This window comes from Trachurus trachurus (genome assembly GCF_905171665.1).
Source record: "Trachurus trachurus genome assembly, chromosome: 6".
NCBI lineage: Eukaryota > Metazoa > Chordata > Actinopteri > Carangiformes > Carangidae > Trachurus > Trachurus trachurus.
Genome location: NC_139897.1, coordinates 30,272,465 through 30,289,124, shown reverse-complemented (window position 1 = coordinate 30,289,124; position 16,660 = coordinate 30,272,465). Strand labels below are relative to the sequence as shown.

The 16,660-nt window shown below is 44.9% G+C and overlaps 1 protein-coding gene across 1 annotated transcript in view; it reads left to right on the top strand.

Moving 5' to 3' along the window:
* LOC310987927 (protein NLRC3-like) overlaps positions 1-16,660 on the top strand; it is a gene marked incomplete at both ends in the record, with an annotated part of 313,828 nt that overhangs the window by 57,781 nt on the left and 239,387 nt on the right. The window contains 2 exons of the mRNA XM_083974396.1: positions 8,147-8,320; positions 8,412-8,585. Coding sequence (XP_083830522.1) covers positions 8,147-8,320; positions 8,412-8,585 — 348 coding nt within the window. The remainder of the gene's footprint in view (positions 1-8,146; positions 8,321-8,411; positions 8,586-16,660) is intronic.

Here is a 16,660-nt window from a genome sequence, read left to right as displayed (position 1 = left end):
AATAATAACAAAATAACGATAGAGACAAAACGGTATATTATTTATTGAGAATGGGCCCAATAACAAGTGTAGGTAGCGTAGATTCATCCACATTAACGTGAGACTTTTTTATAACCAAATAGAAACTCCTCGTTGTCCCTTTAAGACTAATTATATTAACACAAATATTCCGCTTACTTCTGCTAATTAAATTAAACCTGTCAATCACCTGGAGGACTGTGGACAGGTGGAGCTACAGGGCTGCTGCCCGGGATAATAATAATAACAACAACAACAATAATAATAATAATAATAATAATAATAATAATAATAATAATAATAATAATAATAATAACTAGAAAATTTCCTCTCGGGAAATTTTGAATGGGCCACGGGAGCTACTGCGGGTTTTGCCATCTCTGTCAACATGGGAATCAAACCCACGATCTTAAGGTCAAGACAGAGCTGATCAGACAGACACATGATCATCTTTCTATAAGCACTGATATGGAGGAGCTGTAACCACATTAGGTTACCTGTGTGTGTGTGTGTGTGTGTGTGTGTGTGTGTGTGTGTGTGTGTGTGTGTGTGTGTGTGTGACTGTAATCACATGAAGCTGGCTCTAGAGTCTGTGTGTGTGTGTGTGTGTGACTGACTTGACACATAGTTAGTTAGTAGCTGCATCCTGTGTCAGTCTGATTTAGCTGTGTCTCTGTTTATAAACATTTAAACGAGCGCCAGGTGGATTGTTTATGAAGTTAACGAGCTCTGGCCTGAGGATCAAAGAGGTTACCACGGCGATAGGGGCCCCCGCAGGCTGAGACAGACAGAAACGTGGAGAAAAAGAGCCATTTTCTGCCTCTGTACCGGTCTCACAATTAGGCTTAGCATGACAAAACGGTAACTCCTATCAGAACAAAACACAGATCAACGTTGCTCTAAGGACTTACTGAAAATGTTGGTACGATTTGGTGTTTCTACAGTAAATATTTTGGCGACGCTGGCAGTTTTAAAACATCAGGCCGTTCTGCTTCTCTCAGAAAATATTTGTATTGGACTCAATGAGGAGCAGAGACAGACGTGGCCGCACTTAGAGGCTTCGAGTTTAAATTCTGTAAGTCTCTCTGATATTTTGAGCAGATGATAAGAGAGATAACAAGTTTGTCTTACAAATTCTGAAATAATATGTGTGTAGAGTGTAAATTGTGGCCGGGCCGAGTTTGGAAAGAGAAAAAATCTGGAGTTTTTCTGGCATCTCTCCCACTCTAACCGATGATGTCACGCACTCTGACACGAACATTCCGTCCAATACACACCCATTATAATCTCATAATTTCTCCAAAAATGATCATGGTCATTGAACAGGGATTGATCAAAAACTATATGACCTATCAAAACGTGGAGTAATACGCCAATACACAAGACTTGTGTCTACTGTTTAAAGTTTAAATGGAGTCTCTAGGTGAAAGTATGCCTGAGCAGTAGACGTTTGTTAAACTCCAATGATTGGTCTTTTTTGCTCTTTTTTTTTCGCCCGTCCCATTGACTTCAAGGCAAAATTTTGCGCAGTTTTTCGCGACTTACGTCGCGAAAAATTCGTAAACTGTTGAGAAAAGTAATAGCACACCGATCCCGATCAAGACGCACGTTTTGATATATAATTTGGCCTGCAACTCTTCGAGTTGCAGGACTAGTAGCGAATCGAAATCTGGCCGGAAGAGGACGAATAATAAGAAAAAATCCACACAATAACAGTAGTTCGCCCGGGCACTGGTCCCTGCAGCTATTTCATAGCTGTTGGGACCAGTGCCCGGTGCGATTGCCCGTGGCCCTAATAATACATGTAGCCACGTCATCATGGAGCTAATTAATAAACAACAACACTTCCTTCAGTGTGCTGCAGCTGATCTCAGGCCTGTAGAGCCGCTGCCACCTGGACCGGTCACCTGCCGGTTAACTGCGGGGCTCGTGGGGGGGTCGAACCGGGACCTGTCTGGCCCGGTTGGACCCCCCCTCCTCCCCCCTAGAGGAGGCCGAGGTCCCGAGGGAAGGAAGCGAGGAAGCGAGGGGACAGAGTAGGTGTGTCTCGTCTCACCGTGAACCGACGCCGCCGCCGGACCAAACTTTGCTGCTTCCCGTCTCTCTCTCTCCGAGCCGAACCCGCTCCAAACCGGTTCAAACCCGCCCCGAACCGGTCCGGGTTCCTCCCAGACCCGCTCCGCTGCGACCTCCCGCCTCCTCCCCGGTGATTAGTCCGGGTTTTCGGGGCCGTTTCTGGGGCGAAACAACAGAGAGAGACCGTGTTTCACTACCTGACACCACACACACACAATAATCACCCGCGGTGGGCGGGGACAGCGACGCACGGCACGTAGCCCCGAACGAGGATGTGACGCAATGACGTCGCGTTCTCATGCTGCGTTCGAGACGACTCGGAATTCAGAAAGTCCCGGTTGAAAACTCCGATTTCCGACTTCAAAGCGTTCAAAGAGACGCACCACGCCAGAATAACAAAAATAAAAAGACGTTAAAGTAGGCTACATTAAATAAAAATAAATAATTATAATAATAAAAGAATAAATAACCAAAAACATTTACTACCTACACCGGGACAAACTTTCAAATTCATATTCAAATTGCTTCACGCAGCTAAGATGCCTCACCTGTGAACACCTGCAGTCCCTCCTCTCCACTCTTTTTCGTGTTTTCCCCGTGGATGGTTTAATAGGAACTTTTTTTAATGCAATGAAAATGATTTTATTTTGCCCACAACATGCTTTCAGACAAAAACAGTGCACAAAAAACAGCAATGACCTTGTACAGTATCCTATATGAGGCAGCTCATTAGTGGGTTAGGGTTAGGGTACTCGCCTGTATACAATGCAGCTGTCTGGTACAACGTAGAACATTGAGTCTGTACTTCACAGTTCTTCTACTGTGTAATATTTTAAAGTGGGAGAAATAAACAGCGGTAAAAACACCAGTCTCTCCACTCAGATCACGTGACCCCCTCCCCTCCCCCACGTCCTGTTTAAAGTTTACTTTCACTTTTGAACCAGCGTTTTTCGTTGCGGTTCTTTTTCACCTGTTAAGGTAAGGTAAAAGTTAAAATGTTTGATCGCTGATCAATATGGGCTGTTTTCTCGAGAACTTCCAGTGTTTTAAAATTCTTGTGTGAATGCGTGGGTATGTGAATGTAGTGCGTGTCTCCCAATATGTGTCCCCTGTGTTCCTTGTTTTTATCATGTAAAGCACTTTGAGCTGTCGTGGGCATGAAAAGTGCTATACAAATAAAGCCTGATTGATTGATTGATTTCATTTCATTTTCATTTATTTAGATCAGGTTCTTCACAGTAACTGAGTACATTTAGTGCAGTGCAGTTGTGAGGTACTTGTACTTTCCTTGAGTATTTCCTTGTTGAGCTACTTCCTGCAGTACTGCAGCTCATGTACCTGACAGGTGAAGCTACTGGTCACTTTCCAGCTGCAGGTTGTAGATTAAAAACACTGTCTCTGTGTCCCCACCATTCATGTCTGTGGTTACACACAGCAAACACTCTGGGGTATTGATTATTGGACACAAATCATTAATATTGTTCTGAATAACCTTTTAGAGCTGCAACAGTTCAACATTTTTCAAGCAGAAATATTCAGTTTTCAGCCTCAAACACTGAAGATTTCCTTGTTTTCTTTTGTAAACTGAATATTTTTGTCTCTTTGATTATTGCCATAAATAAAACGAGACATTTGAAGACGTGGCCTCAGACTGACACGAACTTGGAGGCATCTGTGTTTTCTGACATTTGATGGAACAGACGATGAAGAGTCTTTTTCTCTCTTTGATTTTCCAGTGAGTGAAATGACTGAATGTTGTGATAATGAAGCTATAAGTTTACTACCTACACCGGGACAAACTTTGCATTCAAAGTGCTTCACGTAGCTTAAGGTGCCTAACGTGTGAACACCTGCAGCCCCTCACTCTTTTTCATGTTTCCCCCGTGGATGGTTTAATAGGAACTCTTTTTTAAAAATGCAATGAAAAGGATTTTATTTTGCCCACAACATGCTGTCAGACAAAAACAGGGCACAAAAAAACAGCAGTGACCTTGTACAATATAATCATACCAAAAACACGAGGCAGGTGCTGCTTATCCTAATGCAGCCGTCTGGTACAACATAGAAACATGAGTCACAGTTCTTCTACTGTGTAATATTTTAAACCTTTATGGTTCAGTGGGAGAAATAAACTGCAGTAAAAACACCAGTCTCTCCACTCAGATCTGCAGCTTCATGACGCCATCTAGTGGACTGATAGTAGAAGTACAGCAGCTGATGGCAGCTTCCTCTTCCTCACTGCTGTGTGACTGCATTCAGCTGACACTGATATGAAGCAGAGAAGAAGAGCCAATCAGTGGAGGAGCAGCTGGAGACATGATGGACATGTGAGCTGCTGTGCACATGAATGATGTGTGTTTCCTCTGCAGGTGAAGCTACAAAGTGTGTGTGAGCTGATGTGGATGTGACCTCAGCAGCATGGATCAGTGTGAGGACAGAGAGGAGGGAGCCCCTCCCTCTAAAACCACTCTGTGTGGGGAACATCAGGGCCAGACCAGAGGTCAAAGGTCAGAACTAAAACTGTCAGACTTTTCTCTCTAAAAGTCAGTTGTTGTGTTTATTAAAAAATTGAAGATATTTTTCATCAGTTTTTCTCCAACCTGCACATTTATCAGTTGTGTTGTTGTTTCAGGATCCAGCAGCAGAAACCAGACTCTCCTGAACCCAGCTGTCTGTCTTTAAAGAGCAACATGTCTAAGGACGGGTTAATTGACTTTAAAGGAGGACGTGGATCAGCTGATCAGATGTAAGACAAAACTAAATTTCAAAGCTATCGAGTCTCTGTTGAGCGTTCTTCCTGTGGAGTCAAATTTCAATGATTCTCCATAAAATCAGAGTTATAACTCAGATACACATTGTCCCTACCTGAACATCCACATGTTAAAGGACAAGTGATGTCTTTTACAACCTGGACCTTATTTCTGGCATAAAATAAGGTCATTTACTCACCCATGTAACTTTGGTGTCACTTTGGACAATATTTAGGTCCATTCAAGAGTTGCTTATAGCCATATATTGGGAGTGATTGGGGCACTGAAATGCAAATAATAATAATAATAATAATGCCGCAAAACTCATACTGTTATCGTCATCCAGGATCTGTAAAAAGCTGACAAATATTCAGCCAGGTTGCATAAAACTGCAAAACCTTTCTGTATTCATGTTCCATGTATGTATTTATTTATTTATATATAAACAAATAAATACATAAATCTAAACTATTTAACATCAGTTGTGTTGTTGTTTCAGGATCCAGCAGCAGAGACCAGACTCTCCTGAACCCAGCTGTCTGTCTTTAAAGAGTGACAACTCAAAGTACTTGCCCATTAACTTTAAAGGAGGACGAGGATCAGCTGATCAGATGTAAGCTGTAACTGACAGTCAGATTCAGGTTATTGTAGAAATTAACCAGTTTGTACGACATGTTGTTGGACCAGGTCTGAAATCAAAGTGTCTCTGTTGTGAACGTCCTCAGGGGACATATAAAGTCCATCTTGTCTTATCTCTCTGTACTGATGTTCACTTGACACTGATTCCTCCACAGAGTGGACCAGGAGAGCTCAGAGGTTCCCAGTGGTCAGTCTGCCCAGCAGCATCAAACACACCTGGACTCCATGTTTATGGTGGGTACATGTCCAACAGCTGCTGTTACATCTGTTGTGTTCACCATCATCTCCATGCTGCACTTTGACACCAGTGGATTGTCAGTCTGTCAGGTTTTAGTTTGATGCTGTCACTCATAGAGTTTCTGTTCCAGCTGCTGGAGGAGAACATGGTCACTTTTGTGAAGAACGAGCTGAAGAAGATCCACAAGCTTCTGAGTCCAGATTACCCAGAATGCTCAGGGAGTCACAGGGAGGATGAGGAGGTGATGGACGGTGAGGATGAAGAGCAGAGGAGCATCAGAGAGGCGTTAGTGAAGATCACAGTGAAGCTCCTGAGGAGCAGGAAGCAGGAGGAGCTGGCTGAGCGTCTGCAGAGCAGTAAGAGGATTTCTGTAAAGATTCAACATGATGGACAAATGGGACGTTCACTGATATCAACATATGGAGGGAAACATGTTCATATTGTCGTTATTTAGAGGAATTAACATGTTAAATTTATTATTGATCTGATTTCTTGTGTTTTCATTCAGATCATGTTGCTGCAGTTTGTCGTCGTAAACTCAAATCTGCCCTGAAGAAGAAGTTCCGGTGTGTGTTTGAGGGGATCTCTAAAGCAGGAAACCAAACCCTTCTGAACCAGATCTACACAGAGCTCTACATCACAGAGGGAGGGGCTGGAGGGGTCAATGATGAACATGAGGTCAGACAGATTGAAACAGCTTCAAGGAAACCAGACAGACCAGAAACAACCATCAGACAAGTAGACATCTTTAAAGCCCCAGCTGGAAGAGACCGACCAATCAGAACAGTGATGACAAAGGGAGTGGCTGGCATTGGGAAAACAGTCTTAACACAGAAGTTCACTCTGGACTGGGCTGAAGACAAAACCAACCAGGACATACACTTCACATTTCCCTTCACCTTTAGAGAGCTGAATGTGCTGAAAGAGAAAAAGTTCAGCTTGGTGGAACTTGTTCATCACTTCTTCTCTGAAACCAAAGAAGCAGGAATCTGCAGCTTTGATCAGTTCCAGGTCGTCTTCATCTTTGACGGTCTGGACGAGTGTCGACTTCCTCTGGACTTCCACAACACTGAGATCCTGACTGATGTGACAGAGTCTACCTCAGTGGATGCGCTGCTGACCAACCTCATCAGGGGGAAACTGCTTCCCTCTGCTCGCCTCTGGATAACCACACGGCCTGCAGCAGCCAATCAGATCCCTCCTGAGTGTGTTGACATGGTGACAGAGGTCAGAGGGTTCACTGACCCACAGAAGGAGGAGTACTTCAGGAAGAGATTCAAAGATGAGGAGCAGGCCAGAGAGATCATCTCCCACATCAAGACATCACGAAGCCTCCACATCATGTGCCACATCCCAGTCTTCTGCTGGATCACTGCTACAGTTCTGGAGGAGCTGTTGAAGACCAGAGAGGGAGGAGAGCTGCCCAAGACCCTGACTGAGATGTACATCCACTTCCTGGTGGTTTATCTAAAACTGAAGAAAGTCAAGTATGATGGAGGAGCTGAGACAGATCCACACTGGAGTCGAAAGAGCAGGACGATGATTGAGTCTCTGGGTAAACTGGCTTTTGAGCAGCTGCAGAAAGGAAACCTGATCTTCTATAAATCAGACCTGACAGAGTGTGGCATCGATATCAGAGCAGCCTCAGTGTACTCAGGAGTGTTCACACAGATCTTTAAAGAGGAGAGAGGCCTGTACCAGGACACGGTGTTCTGCTTCGTCCATCTGAGTGTTCAGGAGTTTCTGGCTGCTCTTCATGTCCATCTGACCTTCATCAACTCTGGACTCAACCTGATGACACAACAACAAACAACATCTTGGTGGTCTCAAGTGTTTAGAGAAAAACCTGAACCAAATTTTCTCTACCAGAGCGCTGTGGACGAGGCCTTACAGAGTCCAAATGGACACCTGGACTTGTTCCTCCGCTTCCTCCTGGGTCTTTCACTGAAGACCAATCAGACTCTCCTACGAGGTCTGATGACTCAGACAGGAAGTGACTCACGGTCCTGTAAGAAAGCAGTTCAGTACATCAAGAAGAAGATTGAAGAGACTCCCTCTGCAGAGAAAAGCATCAACCTGTTCCACTGTCTGAATGAACTGAACGATCGTTCTCTAGTGGAGGAGATCCAACAGTCCCTGAGATCAGGACGTCTCTCCACAGATAAACTGTCTCCTGCTCAATGGTCGGCTCTGGTCTTCATCTTATTGTCATCAGGAGAATATCTGGATGAGTTTGATCTGAAGAAATACTCTGCTTCAGAGGAGGCTCTTCTGAGGCTGCTGCCAGTGGTCAAAGCCTCTAACAAAGCTCTGTAAGTGTAGAGATAGTTGGATTTATTCATCATTATATAAAACACTTCTGTCTTTTCAACAGGACAGAAAATAAATCCCTTTCTTCTTTGATTCCTCATGTTCATCTCTTCAGACTGAGCAGCTGTAACCTCTCAGAGAGAAGCTGTGAAGCTCTGTCCTCAGTCCTCAGCTCCCAGTCCTCTAGTCTGAGACACCTGGACCTGAGTAACAACGACCTGCAGGACTCAGGAGTGAAGCTGCTGTCTGGTGGACTGGAGAGTCCACACTGTGGACTGGAGACTCTCAGGTGAGGATCCATCCAGCTGTTTATCTGATGCCACTTGAACACAGCAGCAGGTGTTGACAGAGGGTTCCTGTGTGTTGTTGTGTGTGTTCAGTCTGTCAGGATGTCTGGTCACAGAGGAAGGCTGTGCTTCTCTGGTCTCAGCTCTGAGCTCCAACCCCTCCCATCTGAGAGAGCTGGACCTGAGCTCCAACCATCCAGGAGCCTCAGGAGTGAAGCTGCTGTCTGCTGGACTGGAGGATCCAGACTGGAGACTGGAGACTCTCAGGTATGGAGAGGCTGCTGCAGCCACACACACTGTCTGATAGAGGAGGAGGAGCTGGAACATTTTCTATGGCCCTGCTCACACCTGGTATTAACATTTGTCTCAGGTGATTGATGCATTGATAACATCAGATCTGATCACTCAGAGGTGTAGGCCACAGTGAAGCTCCGCCCACTCCACTGACGTCCTCTGTCTCAGTCTGACTCGTCCCAACACAGTTTATACTGAAGCCAAAATCTTTGATTGTTTCAAACATGAGCTGTGCAGCTTCCATCAGTCACAGTGATGAACTACTGGGATCAGGAGTTTCTCCTCATGACTTCTGTGTCTCATCATGACTCACTGTGTCATATTCAGTAGAAGAGATCTCAATGATGAAACCAGATGTTGGCAGCTGTTTTGATCAGACTTTATTTCAGAATTGATGAGGAAACATTTCAGCTGCTGCTGGTTTAAAGTTATGGTTGGTAATCATGTTCAGAAACACTTTTTGTTATACTGGGTGAAATGGTCCTTCTATCCTGAGAGTAGTCAATACATAATCTATTCAGAAAAAGTAACAAAAATAATTAGACCTCTGTGGCAGCTGCAGGATTGACAAAACTCTGACCAATCCATGTTTTTTGCTCCGAAAAGGAATATCCGATCAGATGCCTTCATGTGTAGTTCTGCCTACGCCCAATCAAACTGCCATCTCTCTCACTCAGTGGCGGCCTTAGACATCTGGGGGCCTGTTTCAATATTTCATATGAGGCCCTACCCTGTTAAACATAAAATTATTTGTCATATGTGCCCATGTGTCGCTGATGCTTTAAACCCTGAAAGGACGCAGTAAACGCATTATCCATACATCCCAGGTACGCACAGTGTTAAAATCACTATCAGGGAAAGAAACCAGGAGTTAGCAGAAAAACTGAGGACTGAAGTTGGTTTTCATCAAAAAGCAAAATTTTCAGACATGAATAGGAATCTTAACACAATCAAAAACTACATGCTTTAACAATATTCTGAATTTAAATTGGCAACAAAAGTAATGAGAGCAAATAGTGCTCCGCGTTATTTCAGCACCACGACCACGGACAATCAAAGGACGAGACATGCGGACAGACAGACGTCTACAGGTGCTGATCCTGCCGGTGCTGCGGTGCTGGAGCAGCAGACAGACAGCTGTCTCCTCCTTTATTAAAATCTGTAAATAAGCTGCAAATAATAACACATTTTAGTTGTGCTCTCTCTGTGTTTTACTTCTCTGTTAAGTTAGGACGTACTCATAGATCGCCTGTTTGGAGGCATTTTAACCCGAGGAAAAAAAGAAAAGAGGAGGGAAGTGATTGAAAGACATCAATCATCACGTTACGCAACTGGGCGCACGTCAGGAGGAAAGCAGGAAAAACAAAAGGACATTAGAAACGCTAAGAGAAAAGGAATAATACTGGGAGAAGGAAAACGAGGGTCTATTGATAGTTTGCGGGCCGTTTTCAAAGATAAGCCTACGTTGTTATTGATATTTCCTGCCGTATCATTGAGTGCCAACCACGTAATTTCTCATTTTTCGTTCCCATGCGTTGAGTGCCAAAAACGAGATTTTACGTTTTTTTGCTTCTTTTTTTTATTATGAAAATAGACACTTTAACACACCTGATGTGTAAATTTGGGGACTCTACGACGAGCAGAACTGAAATAGATGACGATCAAAGTCTCATGACAGCTCATGATCTGGAAGTTTTTATCATAACTCAGCTTTTGCAAACGGAGTTCTGCATGTGGATGCAGCAGCTGCTCTGCTCTCACCCGCGAGGCTGCAGCAGCTCGGAGCACCTTTCATAAAAGACGCTCTATCTCCTTTTCGGTTACACCCCGCCTTTCCGACAATAGACTTCCCCCTTGGACGCACTGCACGCGGAAGCTGGGCGCGCGCACTGCGCGCGGCTTCTCGGGCGCTTGGGTGGTCGCACTAGGAGCGTACTTCTCCTCCTCTCTCCGCGCCGGTCAGACATCGACTGCAGTCGTTCATACTCGTATTCACTCGGTTTTCCACACACACGTCATTTTAAACATGTGTCTGTGTGTCTCATGTGCAGACGCAACGGTCAAATATGTATAGATGGACAAGCAACAACTTAATTAATCATCATTTAATTATTTTATTTTGAAAATTGACCGGATTCTCTCGCCTTTTCTGTGCCCAACTTCCTGTCTGGTACGACCACGTCTGTCCAGCTTGACAGACGGCGCTCTCGGCGCGCGCGGCTCGCGCGAAAAATAGAAATGAACCGAACTGAAGCGCTCCAGGCGCGCGCACTGCGCTCCACAGCGCGAGATGTGCGGCCAGGCAGACCTGTTAACATGTGCGCCGAACTGAAACTCCCTCCGCTCCAGGGCGCTGCGCTTCGGTTCCGCGTCTAGTGCGTCCAAGCTGTTCCATTCATCGTAATAGCGGGGTTTTCTATTTTTTAATAAGACCCCGCTACTCCGAAAAGGCTATTGGGGGAAACCCCCAGTGCACAGTGCGCATTGATCCTTTTTGGGGTCAAACGGATCATGTGCATAATTAACTGCAAAACAGGCAAATACTTAATATTAATGACATATAATGTTCATTATGCTTCTAGCCTGTCTGGCCTCTACCTGGTCTTTTTACTAAACTTAACCAACTCCTTTCTTCATTGCCTAAACCCAACCAAAGCATCTTCCTCAGTCAGCTGTCAGCACGAGCGGCGGCTGCAGCAGCCTCGCGCCCGTGTGGGCTCAAGCCGGTTTCAGCCGCGCTCGAGCGGAGCAGGGGGGAGAAAAAAAGTATATTTCTACCGTGTGGGAGATCTCCAACAACGAAGTCGGGGAGAAAGCAAGTGGGACAGATCTGCCCAGTCCCTGAGCAGCGCACGTTTCACAGACAAGCCGCAAAGCAGAATGTAAACAACGTCACGCAGTTCAGCACCTTGGACAGCTGCAGGGGGGAGGGTGTCGGAGTAGCGGTGTTTCGAAGTGGGGGTATTTCGGAACAGCGGGGTGTCGAAGTGGAGGTGTGTCGGAATGGAGAGCTGTCCCCCTCCTTTTCTAGAAAAAAAAGCATGGATTTTGGTGAAACCCAGCCATGTTTAGCTTGACTTTTCTCAGGAATGGAGGCACGTAGAAACAAACGATTTGTGGCCATTTGAACCTTTCAAATGAGCCACAGTATGTGTTCGTGGCAATAATATAGAATACACTGTGGCTCTACAAAAATCGTCAGAAATGGTCTACACTTGACTAAAACTTTGGAAAGGAGCGTGGCACTCAATGAGTTAATTAGGAGCGATTAGTACCGTCGCGGTGTGGCCAAGCCCGGATCCTGCACCGGGCCGTCTGGGCCGTGGCCCGGGGGCCTCGAGCTCCCAGGGGCCTCGTCACTTTGTGTTTTTTTTTTTTTTTTTTAGTTTTGCACTTGTGGTTTTTGATACAAGTGGTGGCACAACTGAACTTTTATTTAATCTATTTTGTACTCACTATTGGATGCTATTGATTTTGTTACTTGAAAAAAAAGATAGCCTATTAATTTGCGATAAAAACGATCTCCAGTCGGGATTGCGATGGGAGGGAGGGAGGAAATGTGGTGAAATGGAGCCGATGGTAAATAAAGTGATCAGCTCGCCTGTCTCCGGTCGCCATGTGTTTGAAGCCTCGCACAGAGACGTTTTTTTTTTTTATTAGTGTCGGAGGCGGAGGATTCAGTGTCCAGTAGAGCGACAGGTCAGTGTAGAGACAGAGGAGGCACCAGCAGCATCATGTCTGCTGCTGTGAGGAGCAGAGTGGAGTCAGAGCGACCTGATAACAGACGGTCAGTAAGTGGACGAGAAAACTCCGACCCTGAAAACACTGAGCTGCTCGTGTCGTTTATTCTGCGGTAACACGTCTCATATGTTGGTTCATCATCTACGCCGTGAAGAACATGCGCTAACGCTCCTGTAGATGTGTGCGTCTGTCAGCGCTGCGCGCACGCACACACACACAGCATCAGAACGGTGAAGTGAAACAATAACCTGCAGATGACGTGAGTTGACGTGAACTGTGACCCAGAGCAATAAGACTTTAAAGGACAATTCCAGTCAAATTCAACCTGGGGCTCTATAGTTTCCTAGTATTTCAGCTCTAACAGAATGAATGTTTAGATTTTATTTTTAATGTCTCCTGGTCTGCAGTAGTTCTGTTTGTCACTACATCACCACAGCAGCGTAGAATGGGAGAACCAACATGTGGTGAAGGTCTTGTGATTAATTTATCTATATGACAATATGTGATCTTTTCCTATAATATGCTGTAGCCAGTCAGTGTGATTACTGTACAGGAGTTTCAAACAACTACTAGGCCCACACATGGTGCACTAGTAAACTAGTCTGTTGTATTGGTGCACGTACAAATATGTGTGCTCCATGGATGATCATGTGCGTGTGCACGTGTGTGCACGCGTGCGCGCGCATGCGTGAGGGCCTCCTAGAGTCTAGCCCATGGGCCTCTGAATTCTTAATCCAGCCTTGGGTGTGGCATGATGCAGTGGTTGTAGAGCGGATCAGGGGTCGAGTGTGTAACCGCACGGTGGACAGAGCTGTTTGAGTGTGTGGTGGATGTAGGCCTGTGTGTGTGTGTATGTTAAGGTGAAACCTAGGTGATGAATTATTGTACTGGTGGCTGGCAGCTGGGGGCCCCCCTGGTGGCTGGGGCCCATTTCAATTGAAACGGTTGAAACACAGGTAAGGCTGCCTATGCTCTCACTCTCTCGCGTGCGCGATCAGAGTCTTCACCCACGTCTGCGTAAAGGTGACTTTGTATTTTCAAAATGTGGCCCACTAGAACTGTTTTTCCAGAGTCTCCAACCCTCTCTGTCTGGTCAGATATTGATGATCAATAATCAGCTCAGTCTCTCTGAGATCCTGATCTTGTCCTGATGAGATCTGTTGTTGTGTTGAGGAGACAGTAAATCACAAGTGTGACATCCAGATGTCCTCACTGTCCAGAGGCCTGGAGCTGTCGATCAGAAGAGAGTGAGTGTAGTGAACAGTGTAATAATCAGTGTTTGTGGCTGAATGTGTGTGTGATCAAACAGCTGTTTTCAGACTGTGTGTGTGCTGCTCAAACACGTCTGACTCCAGATCAGATGAAGACACAAAGTTTTGATGGAGCTCAGGACTGGTCCTGAGGACGGCTGCTTTGTTCCACATGATGTGACTGATCTCAGTGAGTCAGTGTGTTGCAGCTGATCTGTGTGAAGAGCAGAGAAGAACAGAGTCATTGATCATGAGATCCTGATCCGTCCTGTCACTGTGATCAGATGGTTTCTATTAGAGCTCCTTCATCCACTCACTGCTGCTGTGGCTCCTGTGGAAACCTGCTCACAGCCTCATTCTTCAGCTTCCTGGGGAGTTTTCTTCAAACTAACACAAGTTGTGTTCACACTCAGTGTTTCTCACTAAACTCACTGTTTCACTGAGCTCTAACAAACATGTTGAGTGTGTTTCCTTCCTCATCAAACACTGAAACCATCCACTGTTCACAGCTGCACTCCTCCTCCTCTTCTTCTTCTGTGTCTCTTCATCACTATGCAGTTTGAGAGTCAGCTGAGAGGAGCTGTTCAGACTGAAACACATCTGGATTTCATGTGATTTGTGACTGTTCAGACTTCAAAAGAGCCATCCGGTTCCAATCTGGATGGGCTAAAAATCGGATTTTGAACACAGCCAGAGAGTGAAAGTGTGTGTCTCACACTGAAGTGACATCACATGGAGAAAACACATGATGAAGTGTTTCCTCCTCGTCTCCTCCTGCTCTGTATCATCACTAGATAAAGACTCCAGCTCCTTCTTCTCTGTGCTCAGTGTTCATCCATACATACCAGCCTCCATGTGAACACAGTGATAAAACGGTGTGTGTTTGAGAGCCATGTAATGTCCATGTGTGCATGCTGACAGAGAACGTGCTGCTCTGACCCCCCTCCTCCTTTCAGGGTGCAGCCTGCTGGAGTCCGATGGTTGACACCAGGTCCGAGGAAGTGTAAGTGTGTTTTTACTTTGAGCAGCACATTCAACCATCTTCACAGTGTCACATCACTGACGTCATGAGTCTTCATCAAACTGTCAATAACTGATCACATGATCAATAACTGCAGCTGTGTCTTGTTCTCTCCATCAGATTCCTGTCGACTCACAATCGACACAAACACAGTGAACACAAAGATCAAACTGTCTGACAACAACAGGAAGGCGACACGTGTGAAGGAGCATCAGTCATATCCTGATCATCCAGACAGATTTGACCTTCGACCTCAGCTGCTGTGTTCAACTGGTCTGACTGGTCGCTGCTACTGGGAGGTCGAGTGGAGAGGAAAGGTTCAAATATCAGTGAGTTACAGAGGAATCAGCAGGAAAGGAGACGGTGAAGACTGTGTGTTTGGAAGGAACGATCAGTCCTGGAGTCTGGTCTGCTCTGATGGTCGTTACTACGTCAGGCACAATGACAGACAGACAGACATCACCTCCTCCTCCTCCTCCTCCTCCTCCTCCTCTTCTGTCTCTGACAGAGTAGCAGTGTATGTGGACTGTCCTGCTGGCTCTCTGTCCTTCTACAGAGTCTCCTCTGACTCACTGATCCACCTCTACACCTTCAACACCACCTTCACTCAACCTCTGTATCCTGGGTTTAGACTCTGGTCGTTTGGTTCCTCAGTGTCTCTGTGTTGAGTGAATCAGAGTCTCCTCCTGTCACAGAAACCTTCTCACTGTTGAACAGACAGTTCAGTATCTACATGTCTGTCTCTGTCTCTCACTCACGTTTTCACATTCATGGATTAAATCAGTTGATTTTCTAAACTCTTCTCAATGATTCTTGTAAACTTCTTCCTCTTCCTTTAAAGATGGAAGTGTCGATTATTACAGGACAAAAACCACGGTGACTTTTACTCAGCTGCTGATGAAGGACGAGGCCTAATATCACCAAGCTAAAAGTCTCTGAGCCGCCAGCGTCACTGAGGAGAAAAACACATTTTAAACAAATTCACTGTTCATGTTCAACTTTACAGGCTGTTTGTGAGCTGGTCACAGGTAAACAGACACAACAATAAACACAACTGGAAACAAACATAATGTTGTAGAGACGCTGAATATAATGAATTACATGTGATTTATTTTTCTTTGTGGTTTTACTGAATCAAATAAAACGAATGAATCAGTTTTATATGTAATGTGCATTTCCTGCTGATGTAGAGCAGCACAAAAACCATCAGCTACTAATACTACCAGCTAATGATTTTTCTGTTACCATGACGCTGAGTTCATGACGTTTGTAGATTAAAATGTATCTTCACTTTGAGACTGATTGTTTTTTATTATATATTTCTATAATTATTACTGTCAACTGCTGTTTATTGGAAACTGGAGCCAAGTAACACTCAGGACTTCATTTTCGTTTATTAGTGACCATTGATTGGTTCATGGATTGTTTGGGATTTGATTGGCCGTGCACATTCCTGTTCTACTACACTACATGGTTGTATGGTTTCAAGCTGACACAATAAAATATAAAATAAACATGAACTCATGTTGAAGACCATGTTTCTTATTTGGCAAGTCTGACTGTAGCAGGTGACAGCAGGTACGAGTCGTTTTGGCTGCTGGGTGGAGGGATTTCAAAAGCACAAGTAGTTCCAAGTATTTGCTTCATGTGTCGTAATGTTACATAATTATACATGATTGTTTTAGAGCGTGGTGAATGTGCAGGTCACAACAAGTCCACCTCCATTGTGTTCACTGAGCAGCTCACGTCTCTGCCCCGCTGATCTCAAAACAACATGCACGGATAATTAAAAGTGATGAACCTACTGCTATGACTATAGGGAATACGGCAATAGGAGAATTTGCCAAGATGTTGAACTATCCCTTTAACACATCATCACCCAGTACTGCTAACATGAAACTGTGGTCATTAGATGTTAAACCGTATTTATCCCAGTAAATGTCTGAGACAAGCTACGGATAGCATGGCTAACACGGAGCTAACCGTGTTAGCAAAGTGAATCGGTTTTTCACATTAACTTTATATTAACTTGGACG